The 27,019-nt window shown below is 47.6% G+C and overlaps 1 protein-coding gene across 9 annotated transcripts in view; it reads right to left on the bottom strand.

Annotated features, from left to right (window-relative positions):
* The window catches only part of CACNA1C (calcium voltage-gated channel subunit alpha1 C), a 553,842-nt gene that overhangs the window by 95,405 nt on the left and 431,418 nt on the right, over window positions 1–27,019 (bottom strand). For 5 of the 9 annotated variants that reach the window (XM_073650387.1, XM_073650391.1, XM_073650393.1 and 2 more), the window contains exons 10-21: window positions 12,178–12,268; window positions 11,651–11,677; window positions 7,745–7,905; window positions 7,353–7,578; window positions 6,930–7,137; window positions 6,734–6,854; window positions 6,133–6,247; window positions 5,564–5,696; window positions 5,279–5,351; window positions 4,859–4,991; window positions 1,826–1,955; window positions 1,044–1,103 (exon numbers count right to left, since the gene is read on the bottom strand). In XM_073650387.1, coding sequence (XP_073506488.1) covers window positions 1,044–1,103; window positions 1,826–1,955; window positions 4,859–4,991; window positions 5,279–5,351; window positions 5,564–5,696; window positions 6,133–6,247; window positions 6,734–6,854; window positions 6,930–7,137; window positions 7,353–7,578; window positions 7,745–7,905; window positions 11,651–11,677; window positions 12,178–12,268 — 1,478 coding nt within the window. Of the gene's footprint in view, window positions 1–1,043; window positions 1,104–1,221; window positions 1,282–1,825; window positions 1,956–4,858; window positions 4,992–5,278; window positions 5,352–5,563; window positions 5,697–6,132; window positions 6,248–6,733; window positions 6,855–6,929; window positions 7,138–7,352; window positions 7,579–7,744; window positions 7,906–11,650; window positions 11,678–12,177; window positions 12,269–27,019 lie in introns of all 9 variants that reach the window. The other 4 variants (XM_073650389.1, XM_073650392.1, XM_073650390.1 and 1 more) reach the window with 2 other exon arrangements.

Raw genomic sequence — 27,019 nt, 5'->3', positions numbered from 1 at the left:
GCTGTGCCACGTCCATGCATGTGAAGCCTCGCGGACACACACCGACCAGCCACAACCGTAAAGCATGCTGTGCCACGTCCATGCATGTGAAGCCTCGCGGACACACACCGACCAGCCACAACCGTAAAGCATGCTGTGCCACGTCCATGCATGTGAAGCCTCGCGGACACACACCGACCAGCCACAACCGTAAAGCATGCTGTGCCACGTCCATGCACGTGAAGCCACGTGGACACACACCGACCAGCCACAACCGTAAAGCATGCTGTGCCACGTCTATGCATGTAATGAGCACGTGAAGCCACGCGGACACACACCGACCAGCCACAACCGTAAAGCATGCTGTGCCACGTCCATGCATTTAATGAGCACGTGAAGCCACGCGGACACACACCGACCAGCCACAACCGTAAAGCATGCTGTGCCACGTCCATGCACGTGAAGCCACGTGGACACACACCGACCAGCCACAACCGTAAAGCACCAATGTGACCCGGTGAGACCTGGACTCCACAAGATCTGTGAGGAGTCCTGCGGTGTCAGCGGCTGCAATGGCCGATCAGGGCACGGACTAATGGTGAGTGCAAACCATGCACACGCGTGACAACCACTCCGGGTCGTGTGACAACATGCAGGAGACAAGAGTCTGCGTCCTGACATCAAGGCCATAACGTAGTGATGGTACTAGAAGAAAACCTCGCTCCTCTGCGTGCGTACGGCGCCATCTTGTAATTTCCTTTCTTATGTTCGGATTATTTTCTATTTTAACCTTTGAACAAATCTACGTCCCCGGTAATTGTGAGAGCTGTGCCAATCTAGGGGCGGCCTGAATGTATCCGACCCACCCACCCTAAGGGTCCGTCCACACGGAGGTTTTCCATGAGGCCGACTGTTGAGTTCCTAGATTTACGCTTTTTGGCTGGCTAGTCTGCACAGCCCTCTGTGTGGTGGCCCCACTACTTCTTAGGGCCCCTGTGTAGGTAACCAGGCTGCAGACCCTACAGACAGCGTTTAAGGTTTTTTTTATTTTTTTTGCCGTTTACCTTAAGGATGATTTCTAAAGTGAAAATGCTAGTGAAAACGTAATCAGCGTTTCCTAGAATCTGAAAGACAGAGCAGAGAGTGGTTAGTGCAGGTGGAAGGAGCGGCAGACAGGGGGCGGCGGTGCGTTAGCGCTGAGCAGAGATGGAGAGGATGACCGCGCGGTCGCGGCTCCGTTACCTTCAACGCAATCTCAACGGTGAAAATGACGGTGAAAACTATATCAAAATAAAAGAGGACCTGAAAGACACAAAGACGATGAGCGGGGCGGTCCGGAGAACACGGCGACCTCAGGGGGCCGCGGAATAGTCATCAGAGAGGAGGATAGAAAGGAGAATAGAAATGGGTTTTAAGGCAACGTTTAGGATGGAAAATGCAAGAATAAAAATAACGTAAAGGGCTATGACTAAGGACAGCGAGCTATGAAGGGTTAGTGACGGGAACCGCCGTTGCTGGATTTTACACTTTACTACAAAGCTAAAGGGAACCGCTCCTGCTCACACAGCTGAGAGCTCGTCACATTGTGGATTACCTAGCAGTCAATAAGGGGTTAACCTACTAGCTCTATAGTCAGACACCATACTGGAGATCTGGACATTTAATGCCGCACACCCGTGCACCCGGGAACGTTGCACATCTACCAGACGTTTCCAGTTTAGCTTTGTAATAAAATATAAAAAGAGAAATATCTCGGCACAGACGGCTCCTGCCGGGTGACGTGACGGGGTGAGAGGGATCAGGTTGGATCTCCCATACCCCAGACAAGAGGAGACATTGTGCATACTTGATTCCTGAAGGAATAGTGTCGCACGGGGTCTTCTGCGGCCAACGAGATGCTGCTCAGGAGGATGAAGAAGAGGATGAGGTTAGTGAAGATGTTATTGTTGACAATTCTGTGGCAATGGAGTCGAAACCTGTGAATAGAAAGCAGACGAGGGGTTAAAATGGAAACGACATCTCCCTAACAAAAAATAATAAAAAATATCTGAGCCTAGCAGTTCCCGTGAGTTTACTGACCATGAAGGGCCTTGGACTAATTAGCAAGGATAGAAGGAGCTGACCCAATTCCCGAAAGTGGGAGAAGTACGAGGAAAGCAAAGTCACAGCAGTCAACATATGAGAGAAACATCACAAGCTCCATCCTAAACTTGTCCCTGCGAAGAACCGGCACAATCCCAAAGATCCAGCTCCTCTGGAAAAAGTTCCAACTCTATCCCAAAGATCCAGCTCCTCTGGAAAAAGATCCGACACTATCCCAAAGATCCAGCTCCTCTGGAAAAAGATCAGACTCTATCCCAAAGATCCAGCTCCTCTGGAATAAGATTCGACTCTATCCCAAAGATCCAGCTCCTCTGGAATAACATCCGACTCTATCCCAAAGATCCAGCTCCTCTGGAATAAGATCCGACTCTATCCCAAAGATCGAGCTCCTCTGGAATAAGATTCGACTCTATCCCAAAGATCCAGCTCCTCTGGAAAAAGATCCGACTCTATCCCAAAGATCCAGCTCCTCTGGAATAAGATTCGACTCTATCCCAAAGATCCAGCTCCTCTGGAATAACATCCGACTCTATCCCAAAGATCCAGCTCCTCTGGAATAAGATCCGACTCTATCCCAAAGATCCAGCTCCTCTGGAATAAGATCCGACTCTATCCCAAAGATCGAGCTCCTCTGGAATAAGATTCGACTCTATCCCAAAGATCCAGCTCCTCTGGAAAAAGATCCGACTCTATCCCAAAGATCCAGCTCCTCTGGAATAAGATTCGACTCTATCCCAAAGATCCAGCTCCTCTGGAATAACATCCGACTCTATCCCAAAGATCCAGCTCCTCTGGAATAAGATCCGACTCTATCCCAAAGATCCAGCTCCTCTGGAATAAGATCTGACTCTATCCCAAAGATCCAGCTCCTCTGGAAAAAGTTCCAGCTCTATCCCAACGATCCAGCTCCTCTGGAAAAAGATCCAGCTCTATCCCAAAGATCCAGCTCCTCTGGAAAAAGATCTGACTCTATCCCAAAGATCCACCTCCTCTGGAATAAGATCCGACTCTATCCCAAAGATCCAGCTCCTCTGGAATAACATCCGACTCTATCCCAAAGATCCAGCTCCTCTGGAATAAGATCCGACTCTATCCCAAAGATCCAGCTCCTCTGGAATAAGATCCGACTCTATCCCAAAGATCCAGCTCCTCTGGAATAACATCCGACTCTATCCCAAAGATCCAGCTCCTCTGGAATAAGATCTGACTCTATCCCAAAGATCCAGCTCCTCTGGAAAAAGATTCGACTCTATCCCAAAGATCCAGCTCCTCTGGAATAAGATCCGACTCTATCCCAAAGATCCAGCTCTTCTGGAATAAGATCCGACTCTATCCCAAAGATCCAGCTCCTCTGGAAAAAGATCCGACTCTATCCCAAAGATCCAGCTCCTCTGGAAAAAGATCCGACTCTTTCCCAAAGATTCAGCTCCTCTGGAAAAAGATTTGACTATCCCAAAGATCCAGCTCCTCTGGAATAAGATCCGACTCTATCCCAAAGATCCAGCTCTTCTGGAAAAATATCCGACTCTATCCCAAAGATCCAGCTCCTCTGGAAAAAGATTCGACTCTATCCCAAAGATCCAGCTCCTCTGGAATAAGATCCGACTCTATCCCAAAGATCCAGCTCCTCTGGAAAAAGATCAGACTCTATCCCAAAGATCCAGCTCTTCTGGAATAAGATCCGACTCTATCCCAAAGATCCAGCTCCTCTGGAAAAAGATCCGACTCTATCCCAAAGATCCAGCTCCTCTGGAAAAAGATCCGACTCTATCCCAAAGATCCAGCTCCTCTGGAATAAGATCCGACTCTATCCCAAAGATCCAGCTCCTCTGGAATAAGATCCGACTCTATCCCAAAGATCGGTCTCTTTCCCAAAGACCCAGTTCAATGGGTAAAGATCCAGCTCTACTCCAAAGATGAAGCTTTATCCAAAAAATCTAGTTCTATCCCAAGATCACAGCTCTATCCTAAATATTCAGCTGTGTCCCAAAGATCCTGGCTGTTTCCACAAGAGAGTCATCTCTACCAACAAAAAGCCATCTCCAGAACAAAGAGCCATCTCTAGAAACAAAGAGCCATCTCTACCAACAAAAAGCCATCTCTACCAGCAGAGAGCCACCTCTACCGGCAAAGAGCCATCTCTTCCAACAAAGAGCCATCTCTACCAACAAACAGTAAATACTACAAACAAAGAGCCATTTCTACCAACCAAGAGCCATTTCTACCAACCAAGAGGCATTTCTCCCAACCAAGAGGCATCTCTACCAACCAGGAGCCATCTCTACCAACCAGGAGCCATCTCTACCGGCAGAGAGCCATCTCTACCGGCAGAGAGCCATCTCTACCAGCAGAGAGCCACGTATACCGGCAAAGAGCCATCTCTTCCAACAAAGAACCATCTCTACTAACAAACAGTAAATACTACAAACAAAGAGCCATCTCTACCAACCAAGAGCCATTTCTATCAACCAAGAGCCATTTCTACCAACCAGGAGCCATCTCTACCGGCAGAGAGCCATTTCTTCCAACAAACAGTAAATACTACAAACAAAGAGCCATCTCTACCAACCAAGAGCCATCTCTACCAACCAAGAGCCATCTCTACCAACCAAGAGGCATCTCTACCAACCAGGAGCCATCTCTACCGGCAGAGAGCCATCTCTACCGGCAGAGAGCCATCTCTACCGGCAAAGAGTCATCTCTACAAATTTCCAGCTTGGTCATTAGTTTTAAGCTCAACAGATGAGACTGATGTCACACCGGACGTTGAAATTACTTGTTATCTGAACGGAAAATGAAGAACGCGGTGGCTTCCGGCATTGGAGCTGCTTTTTCCTTAATGTGCAATTCAGAGAGAGGGCGAGGACGAGGACCAACTGGCATCTCAGGTTCTTCTTCTTCCTCTTCTCCTGAGAAAGCACAATAAGACAATGATAAAGAAATGCATGTAACCAGCTGAACATCTATTGAAACAGTTACAATGGAGGGTTTCCCGGAAGTAACGCTTCAGAGGGAAGCATGAGCTGAGTGCGCTCATCCGAGAGACTGTGTTAGAAGATGGTTTTACAGTGACATTCAACTTTTATAATATCATCTGTTTAATATCCACAAAGTATCTCCAACACTCTCCGGGACCTTTCCTACTCTCTTAGTAGCAATATCTATGATTACTGTAAATCAGTGAACGTTACATTACCTGGGTTGTCATTGTTGCTGGGGTAAGGGGTTTTCTCATTGTTCTCATGAGATGGATATTCCTCTACATTAATCTACATACAAAAGATATCAATGTTTTAAGCAAATACACGGGATATATTACTGTGCTATGACTAGGGCAGGATCTGCGGGGGCGGAGACACTTCCTGTGTCGCGCTCCACCCACGAGGACCCCGCAGTACGTAAGCCTTCCTCAGCGTCCTCCTCTACAAGCAGAAATGGGCCAATAACACTAGACCATCAGTCGCTATGATGCTGTTCACACCTTGGTTGTTACTGGAGACTCCCCGTCGGCCGTGATCGCCTTCAGCTCTATCTTTTCCTTGTTCTCCTCCAGGGCCGGCACTGGGGACTTTCCTATGGTGTCGTTGTCTTGCTTTTTCTCCGGACTGGCCGTTCTAAGCAACACAAGCAGATAGAAGATACAGTGACGTGTTACTGAATTTGTCATTAACGTCCAATAGTGATTGTTATGTTGGACTCGTTGTAAGAGGTTCTGCAGCAGAAATCGGAAGCCGAGGCTCGAACCAGGTGGATTTGTGGAGGATCTGCGCCTGACTGCAGCGTATGAACTATGACTGCTCTGAAATGAATGCGGGGGCTGACTACATGAGCAGAATCTGCATGAAGTGTCCTCCTTGTGAACGCGCCCTTAACGTTCAGTGCTGACAACACTGGATCTTTAAGGCCTTAAGGAGATCTGAGGTTGTCAGTCACAGGTTTGCACAAGAAGCAGGATTTACCAGTCACGGGCCAGGGCTGGGGCACTCAGTTTTGGCGTAGTAGTAGAGGATAATTGAATAAAGTGCTGGCGAGACTCCTCGCCGGACCCACCGAGCCAGCTTCTTTCTCTCCTTCTCTTCTTCCTCCTCCTTCTGAGCTGAAGTCAGACTCTCGGCGTCAGCCAGATTGTCGACAGCGATGGCCAAGAAGACATTCAGAAGGATGTCTGTGCAAAGATAAGGAACTCGGAGGCAGATTCAGAGCTGCCGGCGGCATCTACAAACCCTGCAACGTTGGCCAATCCCGTGGATTTTGGTAGGGTTGGCCGACCAAGTAAAATCCATGGAGACCTAAAGAAAGTCTGGGCTTTAGATTTTTATTTCTTGCCCCCATGGGAGAAAACCCGTCTGGTCGAACCGAGAGTGCGGCCGGGAGATATAGCTGTCTGCGGAACAAGCAACTGACCGCTATGTAAATTGTACGGACGCCCGCCGATCACAAGAATGTGTTTTCTGTGTCCCTCTTTCAAATGAGAGCGCAATGAAGCAAAGTGCATAGGACCCCCGATCTTTTCATCAGTGGGGGTCCCATCAATCAGTGACTTATCACCTTACATATTGCTGCTGCCCCCTGTTGGATCCACATCTGTGGTGCACGTCTGCCAGGCCCCACACACCGGCCCGCTGTATTTATCCCTTCACATAAAGGATACAATTCCCGCAGATGAAGAGGATGATGAAGTATATACAGACGAGCATCCCAGGAAAGGAGGGTCCGCCGTACGCCATGATCCCGTCGTACATCACAGAGTTCCAGTCCTCGCCTGTGAGGATCTAAAGGAGAAAACCTGTTAAGAAACTTTCCTGTGGAGACCAAAAGACCGGCGTCACCTGCCGGAGATACCGCACCTGGAAGACCGTCAGCAGCGCCTGCGGAAAGTTGTCGAACGTGCTCCTGCGCGTCTGCATCTCGTCAAAGTTAAATTTACCCCCGAAAAGTTGCATCCCGAGCAACGAGAAGATGATGATGAAGAGGAAGAGGAGGAGCAGCAGGGACGCAATGGAGCGCACCGAATTCAGCAGCGAGGCCACGAGATTACTCAGCGAGTTCCAGTACCTGCAATATCAGACACGCTATTGGCCACTACACAGGACATGCCCATATCCCACTACCTGGCTCCACCCATTTTCTACAAGTCGACAATGGGGGTCTTTATTTTATTTTCATGCAATGTAAAAAAAAAAAAAAAAAAAAGGGGTTAGATTATTAAACTAGTGAAACCCTGGCAGAATGGTGGAGTAACTCCTCCCGACCGACGCCTTCCTCCATACCTGGTGATCTTGAAGATCCTGAGGAGGCGCACACATCGCAGGACGGAAATGCCCAAAGGAGACATGATTTTGGTTTCCACCAGGATGGTCTCCAGAATCCCCCCGCAGACGATGAAGCAGTCAAAGCGGTTAAAGAGGGAGACGAAGTAAGCCTGGAGGCCGAGGCTGTACATCTTCAGGAGCATCTCGGCTGTGAACAGCGCTAGGAGGACCTTGTTTGTCGTGTCTGGAGGGAAAAGAGGAAATCATCCCTTTCCCTTTTACATAGTCCCGTCATAGGTCAGAGGAGCTGAGCTGCTATACACTGTGACCACCAGGTGGCGCCACACTACGTAAGTGAATGTCAGCGCTCTTCCCTGGATCCATACAATGAGCGGCTCCCGGGTCCTCACCTTGTACCTCTGTGAGCCAGTCCGGTTGGTTGTAGTGTTCGGAGGCGATGGTGAGCGTGTTCAGGAACACCAGGAATATCACCAGCCAGTAGAAGACGTTTGACTTCACCGCCGCTCGGCATTTCCTCCGGCAAAACCGATTCCACCGCCGCCAATAACGACTAGAAGGAAAAGGGAAGATTCTCGTCTTAAGGAGCTTTTCTAATCCCATGTGAATAGGTCAGAATATCTCCATTTTCATGATCTCTGCTTGCTATAAGTTTCTCGCTTCCACTAAAAGCCTGTTTACAGCTGAGGGTTTGTCACAGTTTTCCCAGTGTAAATCAGAGATCCTTCCCAGACTTCGGACGTTATGCCCGACAGCTTGCGGTCATCAAGCAGTGCTGGGAGTTGTAGTTTCTGGTCAAGGGTTGAGCTTAAATCTCTCGTGACTGCTTCATTCATAAACTGTTACAACCCCTCAGCTGTGAGAGGTATGAGATCAGGACATGTTTATAACCTCTGAACGGTCCCATTCACTGACAGCAAGCAGGGATCCAGTAAATGGTGAACGTTCATCTCTTTATGATGGGTGGGGGTCTATGCTCTGGGGGGGGTCTGCAGTGCTGCATCCCCTGAACGGGGCGGTTTCCCTGCATGGTGGGAGGCAGTCACTGTGCAGGAACGGGGCCGCAGCGATCGCAGCGATCCCTTTATAAGATGGGATCCATCTGTGTGCGCTCCTCCGTGGGTCGGATATAATGCCGCCAATAAAGATCTGATATAGGGGCGGCCTTTACGTCACGGGGATCCTGGCGGCGGAGGGGTCCACGTGGGCAGCTGCTTCTCCTCACAGACATGTCCCTACTGACCGGAAGGCATTCTCCCGAAGACGGGTTAAGCGCGGCAGATCCCCTTTTTACACTCGATTACCCCCGGTCCATTGTATCTGAAGCTGCTCAGATCTTCGGAGTGGGAGGTCTGTAATTAGCGCTAAGTATCTTGTACAGCCAATAATTATCTCCTGAATGCAGCTGACATTTGTGAATGACTCTATAACCAGAAGATATATTAACCCCTGCTCTGCCGGCCCCCCGAGACCTTCCCGTCTTCAAGGAGCCGACACCACGATGGAGAACTCACACAAATGTGTGCAGCTGCCCGGACCGAGCCCAATAGGTGTCCACCCCCCGACCGTCACCCCCCGCAGCCTCCCTGCCGTTATATAGATATGCCGTGCAGGAGCCTAGAAAAGTCTCCATGATCCTGATTTCCCAGACTGTGAAGCTTTGCAGTAAGGGGCCACGTTCAGATAAGAAAACGTGAAAATCGCATTGGATGCCTTAATGTGGCGCTCTGAGACGCTGTCACCATGTATCCTTCAGGATGTGGAATGGCTGTTCGATGCACGCCCACTTTATACTAAGCTCCGCCCATGAGGAGATGGCGGAGCAAAGCATATTCTATACACGCCCACTTTATACTAAGCTCCGCCCATGAGGAGATGGCGGAGCAAAGCATATTCTATACACGCCCACTTTATACTAAGCTCCGCCCATGAGAAGATGGCGGAGCAAAGCATATTCTATACACGCCCACTTTATACTAAGCTCCGCTCATGATGAGATGGCGGAGCAAAGCATATTCTATACACGCCCACTTTATACTAAGCTCCGCCTCTGAGGAGCCAGCAGATTGCAGAGTATTCTATACACGCCCACTTTATACTAGGCCCCACCCACGAGGAGCCGGCTGATCGCTGCAGATTCATACACGCCCACTTTATACTAAGCTCCGCCCATGAGATGGCTGAGCAAAGCATATGATATACACGCCCACTTTATACTAAGCCCCACCCATAAGGAGATGGCAGAGCGAAGCAAATTATATACACGTCCACTTTATACTAAGCTCCGCCTGTGAGGAGCAGGCTGCTGAGGATTCTAAACGCCCACTTTATACTAAGCTCTGCCCATGAGGTGACGGCTGATAGCAGCGGATTCTATACATGCCCACTTTGTATTAGGCCCCACCAACGAGGAGCCGGCTGATCGCTGCAGATTCTATACATGCCCACTTTATACTAGGCCCCGCCCATGAGGAGACGGCTGATTGCTGCAGATTCCATACACGACCACTTTATACTAAGCTCCGCCTGTGAGGAGCCAGATGATTGCAGAGGATTCTATACACGCCCACTTTATACTAAGCTCCGCCTGTGAGGAGCCAGATGATTGCAGAGGATTCTAAACACACCCACTTTATACTAAGCTCCGCCTGTGAGGAGCCAGCTGTTTACAGAGGATTGTATACACGCCCACTTTATACTAGGCCCCGCCCATGAGGAGCCAGCTGATCGCTGCAGATTCCATACACGCCCACTTTATACTAAGCTCCGCCTGTGAGGAGCCAGCTGATTGCAGAGGATTCTATACACGACCACTTTATACTAAGCTCCGCCTGTGAGGAGCCAGCTGATCGCTGCAGATTCCATACACGACCACTTTATACTAAGCTCCGCCCACGAGGAGCCGGCTGATCGCTGCAGATTCCATACACGAACACTTTATACTAAGCTCCGCCTGTGAGGAGCCAGATGATTGCAGAGGATTCTATACACGCCCACTTTATACTAAGCTCCACCTGTGAGGAGCCAGCTGATTGCAGAGGATTCTATACATGCCCACTTTATACTAAGCTCCACCTGTGAGGAGCCAGCTGATTGCAGAGGATTCTATACACGCCCACTTTATACTAAGCTCCACCTGTGAGGAGCCAGATGATTGCAGAGGATTCTATACACGCCCACTTTATACTAAGCTCCGCCTGTGAGGAGCCAGATGATTGCAGAGGATTCTATACATGCCCACTTTATACTAAGCTCCGCCTGTGAGGAGCCAGATGATTGCAGAGGATTCTATACACGCCCACTTTATACTAAGCTCCGCCTGTGAGGAGCCAGCTGATTGCAGAGGATTCTATACACGCCCACTTTATACTAAGCTCCACCTGTGAGGAGCCAGCTGATTGCAGAGGATTCTATACACGCCCACTTTATACTAAGCTCCGCCTGTGAGGAGCCAGCTGATTGCAGAGGATTCTATACATGCCCACTTTATACTAAGCTCCACCTGTGAGGAGCCAGCTGATTGCAGAGGATTCTATACACGCCCACTTTATACTAAGCTCCACCTGTGAGGAGCCAGCTGTTTGCAGAGGATTCTATACATGCCCACTTTATACTAGGCCCCGCCCATGAGGAGCCAGCTGATCGCTGCAGATTCCATACACGCCCACTTTATACTAAGCTCCGCCTGTGAGGAGCCAGCTGATTGCAGAGGATTCTATACACGCCCACTTTATACTAAGCTCCGCCTGTGAGGAGCCAGCTGATTGCAGAGGATTCTATACACGCCCACTTTATACTAAGCTCCACCTGTGAGGAGCCAGCTGTTTGCAGAGGATTCTATACATGCCCACTTTATACTAGGCCCCGCCCACGAGGAGCCAGCTGATCGCTGCAGATTCCATACACGCCCACTTTATACTAAGCTCCGCCTGTGAGGAGCCAGCTGATTGCAGAGGATTCTATACACGCCCACTTTATACTAAGCTCCGCCTGTGAGGAGCCAGCTGATTGCAGAGGATTCTATACACGCCCACTTTATACTAAGCTCCGCCTGTGAGGAGCCAGCTGATTGCAGAGGATTCTATACACGCCCACTTTATACTAAGCTCCGCCTGTGAGGAGCCAGCTGATTGCAGAGGATTCTATACACGCCCACTTTATACTAAGCTCCGCCCACGAGGAGCCGGCTGATCGCTGCAGATTCTATAGCTGGGTTGTGCTGAAGCTTCCTCCGGGGCCCGGACTCGGGCAGGATATGTGCAGCGGTCGCTTTTCACCTTATAACTCAGAATTCTTACCTAAATTTAGACTTGGAAATCCTGTGCCTGGAAGAAAGACAAAATGGAAATGATGTTGAGTCAAAAATGTCATTATTCACCCGGGTGACGGGACAAGTAGCCGTGAACGTGGGATGGAGACGAAGAGTAACAGAGGTGGGAATCCACGTGAACTACAACACTCAGCAAGTCAAGCCTGGCCGGGTCACACGACACGCGCATGCAGAGATCTTCATTACTGAGACATTCATCCCAACCTCACGGTCTCTCACTATTCTGGGATCTCCGCTCGCTGTCTATGAAGAGGAATCTACAACCTCCTGCTCAGTGAAAGGACAGATTTCCATCTTTTGCAAACATTGAAGGTTTCCATTCATAGACGGCAAGCAGAGGGGAACTGGGAGGTAAAGCAAATAACACTGCAGAATGATTGAGATATATTTTCAGGGTGTGCTGACACTTGTAGTTCGACCTCTACTGGAGGGAGCCCCCATGATTTAGGGGTACTTGCTTGGCTATGACATGTTCTGAGGAGGGGGTGTACTCACGCCAGCCGGACTCCGCAGCTCTCCTCTTCCACATCTCCGCTGCCCACATTGTCCGTATTTACAGACTCGGTCTCGCTGGTCGGCATACTCACTGCAAAAGGCGCAGAGGGAGACAGGCGCTGAGAGACCATCACATCCATCAGCTGTCAGCACAGAAAACCTCCAGCAGGAAAAACACATCTACTGCATGGGCAGGAGGGGGATGCAGCTGCAGTTATTCTCTCTCTATATGTAGACAGGAGCGGGATGCAGCTGCAGTTTTTCTCTCTATCTGTAGACAGGAGGGGGATGCAGCTGCAGTTTTTCTCTGTATATGTAGACAGGAGGGGGATGCAGCTGCAGTTTTTCTCTCTATATGTAGACAGGAGGGGGATGCAGCTGCAGTTTTTCTCTCTATATGTAGACAGGAGGGGGATGCAGCTGCAGTTTTTCTCTCTCTATATGTAGACAGGAGGGGGATGCAGCTGCAGTTATTCTCTCTCTATCTGTAGACAGGAGGGGGATGCAGCTGCCGTTTTTCTCTCTATATGTAGACAAGAGTGGGATGCAGCTGCAGTTTTTCTCTCTATCTGTAGACAGGAGGGGGATGCAGCTGCAGTTTTTTTCTCTATATGTAGACAGGAGGGGGATGAAGCTGCAGTTTTTCTCTCTATATGTAGACAGGAGGGGGATGCAGCTGCAGTTTTTCTCTCTATATGTAGACAGGAGGGGGATGCAGCTGCAGTTTTTCTCTCTCTATATGTAGACAGGAGGGGGATGCAGCTGCCGTTTTTCTCTCTATATGTAGACAAGAGTGGGATGCAGCTGCAGTTTTTCTCTCTATCTGTAGACAGGAGGGGGATGCAGCTGCAGTTTTTTTCTCTATATGTAGACAGGAGGGGGATGAAGCTGCAGTTTTTCTCTCTATATGTAGACAGGAGGGGGATGCAGCTGCAGTTTTTCTCTCTATATGTAGACAGGAGGGGGATGCAGCTGCAGTTTTTCTCTCTCTATATGTAGACAGGAGGGGGATGTAGCTGCAGTTATTCTCTCTCTATCTGTAGACAGGAGGGGGATGCAGCTGCAGTTTTTCTCTCTATATGTAGACAGGAGGGGGATGCAGCTGCCGTTTTTCTCTCTATATGTAGACAAGAGTGGGATGCAGCTGCAGTTTTTCTCTCTATCTGTAGACAGGAGGGGGATGCAGCTGCCGTTTTTCTCTCTATATGTAGACAGGAGGGGGATGCAGCTGCAGTTTTTCTCTCTATATGTAGACAGGAGTGGGATGAAGCTGCAGTTTTTCTCTCTATCTGTAGACAGGAGGGGGACGCAGCTGCAGTTTTTCTCTCTCTATCTGTAGACAAGAGGGGGATGCAGCTGCAGTTTTTATCTCTATATGTAGACAGGAGGGGGATGCAGCTGCAGTTTTTCTCTCTCTATATGTACACAGGAGGGGGATGCAGCTGCAGTTTTTCTCTCTATATGTAGACAGGAGGGGGATGTAGCTGCAGTTTTTCTCTCTATATGTAGACAGGAGGGGGATGCAGCTGCAGTTTTTCTCTCTATATGTAGACAGGAGGGGGATGCAGCTGCAGTTTTTCTCTCTCTATATGTAGACAGGAGGGGGATGTAGCTGCAGTTTTTCTCTCTATATGTAGACAGGAGGGGGATGCAGCTGCAGTTTTTCTCCCTATATGTAGACAGGAGGGGGACGCAGCTGCAGTTTTTCTCTCTCTATCTGTAGACAAGAGGGGGATACAGCTGCAGTTTTTATCTCTATATGTAGACAGGAGGGGGATGCAGCTGCAGTTTTTCTCTCTCTATATGTACACAGGAGGGGGATGCAGCTGCAGTTTTTCTCTCTATATGTAGACAGGAGGGGGATGTAGCTGCAGTTTTTCTCTCTATATGTAGACAGGAGGGGGATGCAGCTGCAGTTTTTCTCTCTATATATGTAGACAGGAGGGGGATGCAGCTGAAGTTTTTCTCTCTATATGTAGACAGGAGGGGGATGAAGCTGCAGTTTTTCTCTCTATATGTAGACAGGAGGGGGATGCAGCTGCACTTTTTCTCTCTATATGTAGACAGGAGGGGGATGCAGCTGAAGTTTTTCTCTCTATATGTAGACAGGAGGGGGATGCAGCTGCAGTTTTTCTCTCTATATGTAGACAGGAGGGGGATGCAGCTGCACTTTTTCTCTCTATATGTAGACAGGAGGGGGGTGCAGCTGCAGTTTTTCTCTCTCTATATGTAGACAGGAGGGGGATGCAGCTGCAGTTTTTCTCGCTATATGTAGACAGGAGGGGGATGCAGCTGCCGTTTTTCTCTCTATATGTAGACAGGAGGGGGATGCAGCTGCAGTTTTTATCTCTATAAGTAGACAGGAGGGGGATGCAGCTGCAGTTTTTATTTCTATATGTAGACAGGAGGGGGATGCAGCTGCCGTTTTTCTCTCTATATGTAGACAGGAGGGGGATGCAGCTGCACTTTTTTTCTCTATATGTAGACAGGAGGGGGATGCAGCTGCACTTTTTCTCTCTCTATATGTAGACAGGAGGGGGATGCAGCTGCAGTTTTTCTCTCTCTATATGTAGACAGGAGGGGGATGCAGCTGCACTTTTTCTCTCTATATGTAGACAGGAGGGGGATGCAGCTACAGTTTTTCTCTCTCTATATGTAGACAGGAGGGGGATGCAGCTGCACATTTTCTCTCTATATGTAGACAGGAGGGGGATGCAGCTGCAGTTTTTCTCTCTCTATATGTAGACAGGAGGGGGATGCAGCTGCAGTTTTTCTCTCTATATATGTAGACAGGAGGGGGATGCAGCTGCAGTTTTTCTCTCTCTATATGTAGACAGGAGGGGGATGCAGCTGCAGTTTTTCTCTCTATAAGTAGACAGGAGGGGGATGCAGCTGCAGTTTTTCTCTATATGTAGACAGGAGTGGGAAGCAGCTGCAGTTTTTCTCTCTATATGTAGACAGGAGGGGGATGCAGCTGCAGTTTTTCTCTATATGTAGACAGGAGGGGGATGCAGCTGCAGTTTTTCTCTATATGTAGACAGGAGTGGGAAGCAGCTGCAGTTTTTCTCTCTATATATACAGGAGGGGGATGCAGCTGCAGTTTTTATCTCTATATGTAGACAGGAGGGGGATGCAGCTGCAGTTTTTCTCTCTATATGTAGACAGGAGGGGGATGCAGCTGCAGTTTTTCTCTCTCTACATGTAGACAGGAGGGGGATGCAGCTGCAGTTTTTCTCTCTCTATATGTAGACAGGAGGGGGATGCAGCTGCAGTTTTTCTCTATATGTAGACAGGAGTGGGAAGCAGCTGCAGTTTTTTTCTCTATATGTAGACAGGAGGGGGATGCAGCTGCCGTTTTTCTCTCTATATGTAGACAGGAGGGGGATGCAGCTGCAGTTTTTCTCTCTCTATATGTAGACAGGAGTGGGATGCAGCTGCAGTTTTTCTCTCTCTATATGTAGACAGGAGGGGGATGCAGCTGCAGTTTTTCTCTCTCTATATGTAGTCAGGAGGGGGATGCAGCTGCAGTTTTCTCTCTCTAAATGTAGACAGGAGGGGGATGCAGCTGCAGTTTTTCTCTGTATATGTAGACAGGAGGGGGATGCAGCTGCAGTTTTTCTCTCTATATGTAGACAGGAGGGGGATGCAGCTGCAGTTTTTCTCTCTATATGTAGACAGGAGGGGGATGCAGCTGCAGTTTTTCTCTCTATATGTAGACAGGAGGGGGATGCAGCTGCAGTTTATCTCTCTATATGTAGACAGGAGGGGGGTACAGCTGCAGTTTTTCTCTCTCTATATGTAGACAGGAGGGGGATGCAGCAGCAGTTTTTCTCTCTATATATACAGGAGGGGGATGCAGCTGCAGTTTTTATCTCTATATGTAGACAGGAGGGGGATGCAGCTGCAGTTTTTCTCTCTATATATACAGGAGGGGGATGCAGCTGCCGTTTTTCTCTCTATATGTAGACAGGAGGGGGATGCAGCTGCAGTTTTTATCTCTATAAGTAGACAGGAGGGGGATGCAGCTGCAGTTTTTATCTCTATATGTAGACAGGAGGGGGATGCAGCTGCCGTTTTTCTCTCTATATGTAGACAGGAGGGGGATGCAGCTGCCGTTTTTCTCTCTATATGTAGACAGGAGGGGGATGCAGCTGCAGTTTTTCTCTCTATATGTAGACAGGAGGGGGGTACAGCTGCAGTTTTTCTCTCTCTATATGTAGACAGGAGGGGGATGCAGCTGCAGTTTTTATCTCTATATGTAGACAGGAGGGGGATGCAGCTGCCGTTTTTCTCTCTATATGTAGACAGGAGGGGGATGCAGCTGCAGTTTTTCTCTCTATATGTAGACAGGAGGGGGGTACAGCTGCAGTTTTTCTCTCTCTATATATACAGGAGGGGGATGCAGCTGCAGTTTTTATCTCTATATGTAGACAGGAGGGGGATGCAGCTGCAGTTTTTCTCTCTATATGTAGACAGGAGGGGGATGCAGCTGCAGTTTTTCTCTCTATATGTAGACAGGAGGGGGATGCAGCTGCCGTTTTTCTCTCTATATGTAGACAGGAGGGGGATGCAGCTGCAGTTTTTATCTCTATAAGTAGACAGGAGGGGGATGCAGCTGCAGTTTTTATTTCTATATGTAGACAGGAGGGGGATGCAGCTGCCGTTTTTCTCTCTATATGTACACAGGAGGGGGATGCAGCTGCCGTTTTTCTCTCTATATGTAGACAGGAGGGGGATGCAGCTGCAGTTTTTCTCTCTATATGTAGACAGGAGGGGGATGCAGCTGCCGTTTTTCTCTCTATATGTAGACAGGAGGGGGATGCAGCTGCAGTCTTTATCTCTATATGTAGACAGGAGGGGGATGCAGCTGCAGTTTTTCTCTCTATATGTAGACAGGAGGGGGATGCAGCTGCAGTTTTTCTCCCTATATGTAGACAGGAGGGGGATGCAGCTGCAGTTTTTCTCCCTATATGTAGACAGGAGGGGGATGCAGCTGCAGTTTTTCTCTCTATATGTAGACAGGATGGGGATGCAGCTGCAGTTTTTCTCTCTATATGTAGACAGGAGGGGGATGCAGCTGCAGTTTTTCTCTCTATATGTAGACAGGAGGGGGATGCAGCTGCACTTTTTCTTTATATATATATATATATATACAGGAGGGGGATGCAGCTGCAGTTTTTCTCTCTATATATACAGGAGGGGGGTGCAGCTGCAGTTTTTCTCTCTCTATATGTAGACAGGAGGGGGATGCAGCTGCAGTTTTTCTCTCTATATGTAGACAGGAGCGGGATGCAGCTGCACTTTTTCTCTCTCTATATGTAGACAGGAGTGGGATGCAGCTGCATTTTTTCTCTCTATATATACAGGAGGGGGATGCAGCTGCAGTTTTTCTCTCTATATGTAGACAGGAGGGGGATGCAGCTACAGTTTTTCTCTCTATATGTAGACAGGAGGGGGATGCAGCTGCAGTTTTTCTCTCTATATGTAGACAGGAGGGGGATGCAGCTGCAGTTTTTCTCTCTATATGTAGACAGGAGGGGGATGCAGCTGCAGTTTTTCTCTCTATATGTAGACAGGAGGGGGATGCAGCTGCAGTTTTTCTCTCTATATGTAGACAGGAGGGGGATGCAGCTGCAGTTTTTCTCTCTATATGTAGACAGGAGCGGGATGCAGCTGCACTTTTTCTCTATATATATACAGGAGGGGGATGCAACTGCACTTTTTCTCTATATATATACAGGAGCGGGATGCAGCTGCACTTTTTCTCTATATATATACAGGAGGGGGATGCAGCTGCAGTTTTTCTCTCTATATGTAGACAGGAGGGGGATGCAGCTGCAGTTTTTCTCTCTCTATATGTAGACAGGAGGGGGATGCAGCTGCAGTTTTTCTCTCTATATGTAGACAGGAGGTGGATGCAGCTGCACTTTTTCTTTCTATATATATATACAGGAGGGGGATGCAGCTGCAGTTTTTCTCTATATGTAGACAGGAGGGGGATGCAGCTGCACTTTTTCTTTATATATATATATATATATATATATATATATATATATACAGGAGGGGGGAAGCAGCTGCAGTTTTTCTCTCTCTATATGTAGACAGGAGGGGGATGCAGCAGCAGTTTTTCTCTCTATATACAGTACAGACCAAAAGTTTGGACACACCTTCTCATTTAAAGATTTTTCTGTATTTTCATGACTTTGAAAATTGTACATTCACACTGAAGGCATCAAAACTATGAATTACCACATGTGGAATTATATACTTAACAAAAAAGTGTGAAAGAACTGAAAATATGTCTTATATTCTAGGTTCTTCACAGTAGCCACCTTTTGCTTTGATGACTGCTTTGCACACTCTTGGCATTCTCTTGATGAGCTTCAAGAGGTAGTCACCGGAAATGGTTTTCACTTCACAGGTGTGCCCGGTCAGGTGTAATAAGTGGGATTTCTTGCCTTATAAATGGGGTTGGGACCATCAGTTGTGTTGTGCAGTAGTCTGGTGGATACACAGCTGATAGTCCTACTGAATAGACTGTTAGAATTTGTATTATGGCAAGAAAAAAGGAGCTAAGTAAAGAAAAACGAGTGGCCATCATTACTTTAAGAGATGAAGGTCAGTCAGTGCGAAAAATTGGGAAAACTGTGAAAGTGTCCCCAAGTGCAGTTGCAAAAACCATCAAGCGCTACAGAGAAACTGGGTCACATGAGGACCGCCCCAGGAAAGGAAGACCAAGAGTCACCTCTGCTTCTGAGGATAAGTTTATCCGAGTCACCAGCCTCAGAAATTGCAGGTTAACAGCAGCTCAGATTAGAGACCAGGTCAATGCCACACAGAGTTCTAGCAGCAGACACATCTCTACAACAACTGTTAAGAGGAGACTTTGTGCAGCAGGCCTTCATGGTAAAATAGCTGCTAGGAAACCACTGCTAAGGACAGGCAACAAGCAGAAGAGACTTGTTTGGGCTAAAGAACACAAGGAATGGACATTAGACCAGTGGAAATCTGTGCTTTGCTCTGATGAGTCCAAATTTGAGATCTTTGGTTCCAACCACCGTGTCTTTGTGCGATGCAGAAAAGGTGAACGGATGGACTCTACATGCCTGGTTCCCACCGTGAAGCATGGAGGAGGAGATGTGATGGTGTGGGGGGGCTTTGCTGGTGACACTGTTGGGGATTTATTCAACATTGAAGGCATACTGAACCAGCATGGCTACCACAGCATCTTGCAGCGGCATGCTATTCCATCCGGTTTGCGTTTAGTTGGACCATCATTTATTTTTCAACAGGACAATGACCCCAAACACCTCCAGGCTGTGTAAGGGCTATTTGACCAAGAAGGAGAGTGATGGGGGGCTACGCCAGATGACCTGGCCTCCACAGTCACCAGACCTGAACCCAATCGAGATGGTTTGGGGTGAGCTGGACCGCAGGGTGAAGGCAAAAGGGCCAACAAGTGCTAAGCATCTCTGGGAACTCCTTCAAGATTGTTGGAAGACCATTTCCGGTGACTACCTCTTGAAGCTCATCAAGAGAATGCCAAGAGTGTGCAAAGCCGTCATCAAAGCAAAAGGTGGCTACTTTGGAGAACGTAGAATATTAGACATATTTTCAGTTGTTTCACACTTTTTTGTTAAGTATATAATTCCACATGTGTTAATTCATAGTTTTGATGCCTTCAGTGTGAATGTACAATTTTCAAAGTCATGAAAATACAGAAAAATCTTTTAATGAGAAGGTGTGTCCAAACTTTTGGTCTGTACTGTATGTAGACAGGAGGGGGATGCAGCTGCAGTTTTTCTCTCTATATATACAGGAGGGGGATGCAGCTGCAGTTTTTCTCTCTCTATATGTAGACAGGAGGGGGATGCAGCTGCAGTTTTTCTCTCTCTATATGTGGACAGGAGGGGGATGCAGCTGCAGTTATTCTCTCTATATGTAGACAGGAGGGGGATGCAGCTGCAGTTTTTCTCTCTATATATATACAGGAGGGGGATGCAGCTGCAGTTTTTCTCTCTATATATACAGGAGGGGGATGCAGCTGCAGTTTTTATCTCTATATGTAGACAGGAGGGGGATGCAGCTGCAGTTTTTCTCTATATGTAGACAGTAGGGGGATGCAGCTGCAGTTTTTCTCTCTATATATATACAGGAGGGGGATGCAGCTGCAGTTTTTCTCTCTATATATACAGGAGGGGGGTGCAGCTGCAGTTTTTATCTCTATATGTAGACAGGAGGGGGATGCAGCTGCAGTTTTTCTCTCTATATGTAGACAGGAGGGGGATGCAGCTGCAGTTTTTCTCTCTCTATATGTGGACAGGAGGGGGATGCAGCTGCAGTTTTTCTCTCTATATGTAGACAGGAGGGGGATGCAGCTGCAGTTTTTCTCTATATGTACACAGGAGGGGGACGCAGCTGCAGTTCTTCTCTCTCTATCTGTAGACAAGAGGGGGATGCAGCTGCAGTTTTTATCTCTATATGTAGACAGGAGGGGGATGCAGCTGCAGTTTTTCTCTCTCTATATGTACACAGGAGGGGGATGCAGCTGCAGTTTTTCTCTCTATATGTAGACAGGAGGGGGATGTAGCTGCAGTTTTTCTCTCTATATGTAGACAGGAGGGGGATGCAGCTGCAGTTTTCTCTCTATATGTAGACAGGAGGGGGATGCAGCTGCAGTTTTTCTCTCTCTATATGTAGACAGGAGGGGGATGTAGCTGCAGTTTTTCTCTCTATATGTAGACAGGAGGGGGATGCAGCTGCAGTTTTTCTCCCTATATGTAGACAGGAGGGGGATGCAGCTGCAGTTTTTCTCCCTATATGTAGACAGGAGGGGGATGCAGCTGCAGTTTTTATCTCTATATGTAGACAGGAGGGGGATGCAGCTGCAGTTTTTCTCTCTCTATATGTACACAGGAGGGGGATGCAGCTGCAGTTTTTCTCTCTATATGTAGACAGGAGGGGGATGTAGCTGCAGTTTTTCTCTCTATATGTAGACAGGAGGGGGATGCAGCTGCAGTTTTTCTCTCTCTATATGTAGACAGGAGGGGGATGCAGCTGAAGTTTTTCTCTCTATATGTAGACAGGAGGGGGATGAAGCTGCAGTTTTTCTCTCTATATGTAGACAGGAGGGGGATGCAGCTGCACTTTTTCTCTCTATATGTAGACAGGAGGGGGATGCAGCTGAAGTTTTTCTCTCTATATGTAGACAGGAGGGGGATGCAGCTGCAGTTTTTCTCTCTATATGTAGACAGGAGGGGGATGCAGCTGCACTTTTTCTCTCTATATGTAGACAGGAGGGGGATGCAGCTGCAGTTTTTCTCTCTCTATATGTAGACAGGAGGGGGATGCAGCTGCAGTTTTTCTCTCTATATGTAGACAGGAGGGGGATGCAGCTGCCGTTTTTCTCTCTATATGTAGACAGGAGGGGGATGCAGCTGCAGTTTTTGTCTCTATAAGTAGACAGGAGGGGGATGCAGCTGCAGTTTTTCTCTCTATATGTAGACAGGAGGGGGATGCAGCTGCAGTTTTTATCTCTATAAGTAGACAGGAGGGGGATGCAGCTGCAGTTTTTATTTCTATATGTAGACAGGAGGGGGATGCAGCTGCCGTTTTTCTCTCTATATGTAGACAGGAGGGGGATGCAGCTGCACTTTTTTTCTCTATATGTAGACAGGAGGGGGATGCAGCTGCACTTTTTCTCTCTATATGTAGACAGGAGGGGGATGCAGCTGCAGTTTTTCTCTCTCTATATGTAGACAGGAGGGGGATGCAGCTGCACTTTTTCTCTCTATATGTAGACAGGAGGGGGATGCAGCTACAGTTTTTCTCTCTCTATATGTAGACAGGAGGGGGATGCAGCTGCACATTTTCTCTCTATATGTAGACAGGAGGGGGATGCAGCTGCAGTTTTTCTCTCTCTATATGTAGACAGGAGGGGGATGCAGCTGCAGTTTTTCTCTCTATATATGTAGACAAGAGGGGGATGCAGCTGCAGTTTTTCTCTCTATATGTAGACAGGAGTGGGAAGCAGCTGCAGTTTTTCCCTCTATATGTAGACAGGAGGGGGATGCAGCTGCAGTTTTTCTCTATATGTAGACAGGAGTGGGAAGAAGCTGCAGTTTTTCTCTCTATATATACAGGAGGGGGATGCAGCTGCAGTTTTTATCTCTATATGTAGACAGGAGGGGGATGCAGCTGCAGTTTTTCTCTCTATATTTAGACAGGAGGGGGATGCAGCTGCAGTTTTTCTCTCTCTATATGTAGACAGGAGGGGGATGCAGCTGCAGTTTTTCTCTCTCTATATGTAGATAGGAGGGGGATGCAGCTGCAGTTTTTCTCTATATGTAGACAGGAGTGGGAAGCAGCTGCAGTTTTTCTCTCTATATGTAGACAGGAGGGGGATGCAGCTGCCGTTTTTCTCTCTATATGTAGACAGGAGGGGGATGCAGCTGCAGTTTTTCTCTCTATATGTAGACAGGAGGGGGATGCAGCTGCAGTTTTTATCTCTATATGTAGACAGGAGGGGGATGCAGCTGCAGTTTTTCTCTCTCTATCTGTAGACAAGAGGGGGATGCAGCTGCAGTTTTTCTCTCTATATGTAGACAGGAGGGGGATGCAGCTGCAGTTTATCTCTCTATATGTAGACAGGAGGGGGGTACAGCTGCAGTTTTTCTCTCTCTATATGTAGACAGGAGGGGGATGCAGCTGCAGTTTTTATCTCTATATGTAGACAGGAGGGGGATGCAGCTGCAGTTTTTCTCTCTATATATACAGGAGGGGGATGCAGCTGCCGTTTTTCTCTCTATATGTAGACAGGAGGGAGATGCAGCTGCAGTTTTTATCTCTATAAGTAGACAGGAGGGGGATGCAGCTGCAGTTTTTATCTCTATATGTAGACAGGAGGGGGATGCAGCTGCCGTTTTTCTCTCTATATGTACACAGGAGGGGGATGCAGCTGCCGTTTTTCTCTCTATATGTAGACAGGAGGGGGATGCAGCTGCAGTTTTTCTCTCTATATGTAGACAGGAGGGGGGTACAGCTGCAGTTTTTCTCTCTCTATATGTAGACAGGAGGGGGATGCAGCTGCAGTTTTTATCTCTATATGTAGACAGGAGGGGGATGCAGCTGCCGTTTTTCTCTCTATATGTACACAGGAGGGGGATGCAGCTGCCGTTTTTCTCTCTATATGTAGACAGGAGGGGGATGCAGCTGCAGTTTTTATCTCTATATGTAGACAGGAGGGGGATGCAGCTGCAGTTTTTCTCTCTATATATACAGGAGGGGGATGCAGCTGCCGTTTTTCTCTCTATATGTAGACAGGAGGGAGATGCAGCTGCAGTTTTTATCTCTATATGTAGACAGGAGGGGGATGCAGCTGCAGTTTTTCTCTCTATATGTAGACAGGAGGGGGATGCAGCTGCCGTTTTTCTCTCTATATGTAGACAGGAGGGGGATGCAGCTGCAGTTTTTATCTCTATAAGTAGACAGGAGGGGGATGCAGCTGCAGTTTTTATTTCTATATGTAGACAGGAGGGGGATGCAGCTGCCGTTTTTCTCTCTATATGTACACAGGAGGGGGATGCAGCTGCAGTTTTTCTCTCTATATGTAGACAGGAGGGGGATGCAGCTGCCGTTTTTCTCTCTATATGTAGACAGGAGGGGGATGCAGCTGCAGTCTTTATCTCTATATGTAGACAGGAGGGGGATGCAGCTGCAGTTTTTCTCTCTATATGTAGACAGGAGGGGGATGCAGCTGCAGTTTTTCTCCCTATATGTAGACAGGAGGGGGATGCAGCTGCAGTTTTTCTCCCTATATGTAGACAGGAGGGGGATGCAGCTGCAGTTTTTCTCTATATGTAGACAGGAGGGGGATGCAGCTGCAGTTTTTCTCTCTATATGTAGACAGGATGGGGATGCAGCTGCAGTTTTTCTCTCTATATGTAGACAGGAGGGGGATGCAGCTGCAGTTTTTCTCTATATGTAGACAGGAGGGGGATGCAGCTGCAGTTTTTCTCTCTATATGTAGACAGTATGGGGATGCAGCTGCAGTTTTTCTCTCTATATGTAGACAGGAGGGGGATGCAGCTGCAGTTTTTCTCTCTATATGTAGACAGGAGGGGGATGCAGCTGCACTTTTTCTTTATATATATATATACAGGAGGGGGATGCAGCTGCAGTTTTTCTCTCTATATATACAGGAGGGGGATGCAGCTGCAGTTTTTCTCTCTCTATATGTAGACAGGAGGGGGATGCAGCTGCAGTTTTTCTCTCTCTATATGTAGACAGGAGGGGGATGCAGCTGCAGTTTTTCGCTCTCTATATGTAGACAGGAGCGGGATGCAGCTGCACTTTTTCTCTCTCTATATGTAGACATGAGGGGGATGCAGCTGCAGTTTTTCTCTCTATATGTAGACAGGAGCGGGATGCAGCTGCACTTTTTCTCTCTCTATATGTAGACAGGAGTGGGATGCAGCTGCAGTTTTTCTCTCTATATATACAAGAGGGGGATGCAGCTGCAGTTTTTCTCTCTATATGTAGACAGGAGGGGGATGCAGCTGCAGTTTTTCTCTCTATATGTAGACAGGAGGGGGATGCAGCTGCAGTTTTTCTCTCTATATGTAGACAGGAGGGGGATGCAGCTAGAGTTTTTCTCTCTATATGTAGACAGGAGGGGGATGCAGCTGCAGTTTTTCTCTCTCTATATGTAGACAGGAGCGGGATGCAGCTGCACTTTTTCTCTATATATATACAGGAGGGGATGCAGCTGCACTTTTTCTCTATATATATACAGGAGCGGGATGCAGCTGCACTTTTTCTCTATATATATACAGGAGGGGGATGCAGCTGCAGTTTTTCTCTCTATATGTAGACAGGAGGGGGATGCAGCTGCAGTTTTTCTCTCTCTATATGTAGACAGGAGGGGGATGCAGCTGCAGTTTTTCTCTCTCTATATGTAGACAGGAGGGGGATGCAGCTGCAGTTTTTCTCTCTATATGTAGACAGGAGGGGGATGCAGCTGCACTTTTTCTTTCTATATATATATACAGGAGGGGGATGCAGCTGCAGTTTTTCTCTATATGTAGACAGGAGGGGGATGCAGCTGCACTTTTTCTTTATATATATATATATATATATATATATATATATATATATATATACAGGAGGGGGGAAGCAGCTGCAGTTTTTCTCTCTCTATATGTAGACAGGAGGGGGATGCAGCAGCAGTTTTTCTCTCTATATACAGTACAGACCAAAAGTTTGGACACACCTTCTCATTTAAAGATTTTTCTGTATTTTCATGACTTTGAAAATTGTACATTCACACTGAAGGCATCAAAACTATGAATTAACACATGTGGAATTATATACTTAACAAAAAAGTGTGAAACAACTGAAAATATGTCTTATATTCTAGGTTCTTCACAGTAGCCACCTTTTGCTTTGATGACTGCTTTGCACACTCTTGGCATTCTCTTGATGAGCTTCAAGAGGTAGTCACCGGAAATGGTTTTCACTTCACAGGTGTGCCCGGTCAGGTGTAATAAGTGGGATTTCTTGCCTTATAAATGGGGTTGGGACCATCAGTTGTGTTGTGCAGAAGTCTGGTGGATACACAGCTGATAGTCCTACTGAATAGACTGTTAGAATTTGTATTATGGCAAGAAAAAAGCAGTTAAGTAAAGAAAAACGAGTGGCCATCATTACTTTAAGAAATGAAGGTCAGTCAGTCTGAAAAATTGGGAAAACTGTGAAAGTGTCCCCAAGTGCAGTTGCAAAAACCATCAAGCGCTACAGAGAAACTGGCTCACATGAGGACCGCCCCAGGAAAGGAAGACCAAGAGTCACCTCTGCTTCTGAGGATAAGTTTATCCGAGTCACCAGCCTCAGAAATCGCAGGTTAACAGCAGCTCAGATTAGAGACCAGGTCAATGCCACACAGAGTTCTAGCAGCAGACACATCTCTACAACAACTGTTAAGAGGAGACTTTGTGCAGCAGGCCTTCATGGTAAAATAGCTGCTAGGAAACCACTGCTAAGGACAGGCAACAAGCAGAAGAGACTTGTTTGGGCTAAAGAACACAAGGAATGGACATTAGACCAGTGGAAATCTGTGCTTTGCTCTGATGAGTCCAAATTTGAGATCTTTGGTTCCAACCACCGTGTCTTTGTGCGACGCAGAAAAAGTGAACGGATGGACTCTACATGCCTGGTTCCCACCGTGAAGCATGGAGGAGGAGGTGTGATGGTGTGGGGGGGCTTTGCTGGTGACACTGTTGGGGATTTATTCAAAATTGAAGGCATACTGAACCAGCATGGCTACCACAGCATCTTGCAGCGGCATGCTATTCCATCCGGTTTGCGTTTAGTTGGACCATCATTTATTTTTCAACAGGACAATGACCCCAAACACCTCCAGGCTGTGTAAGGGCTATTAGACCAAGAAGGAGAGTGATGGGGGGCTACGCCAGATGACCTGGCCTCCACAGTCACCAGACCTGAACCCAATCGAGATGGTTTGGGGTGAGCTGGACCGCAGGGTGAAGGCAAAAGGGCCAACAAGTGCTAAGCATCTCTGGCAACTCCTTCAAGATTGTTGGAAGACCATTTCCGGTGACTACCTCTTGAAGCTCATCAAGAGAATGCCAAGAGTGTGCAAAGCAGTCATCAAAGCAAAAGGGGGCTACTGTGAAGACCCTAGAATATAAGACATATTTTCAGTTGTTTCACACTTTTTTGTTAAGTCTATAATTCCACATGTGGTAATTCATAGTTTTGATGCCTTCAGTGTGAATGTACAATTTTCATAGTCATGAAAATACAGAAAAATCTTTTAATGAGA

Source organism: Phyllobates terribilis, unplaced genomic scaffold (genome assembly GCF_046119375.1).
Source record: "Phyllobates terribilis strain yellow unplaced genomic scaffold, ASM4611937v1 Scaffold_10__3_contigs__length_209671492, whole genome shotgun sequence".
In the NCBI taxonomy this organism is placed as follows: Eukaryota; Metazoa; Chordata; class Amphibia; order Anura; family Dendrobatidae; genus Phyllobates; species Phyllobates terribilis.
This window is presented reverse-complemented; position numbering and strand designations above follow the sequence as displayed.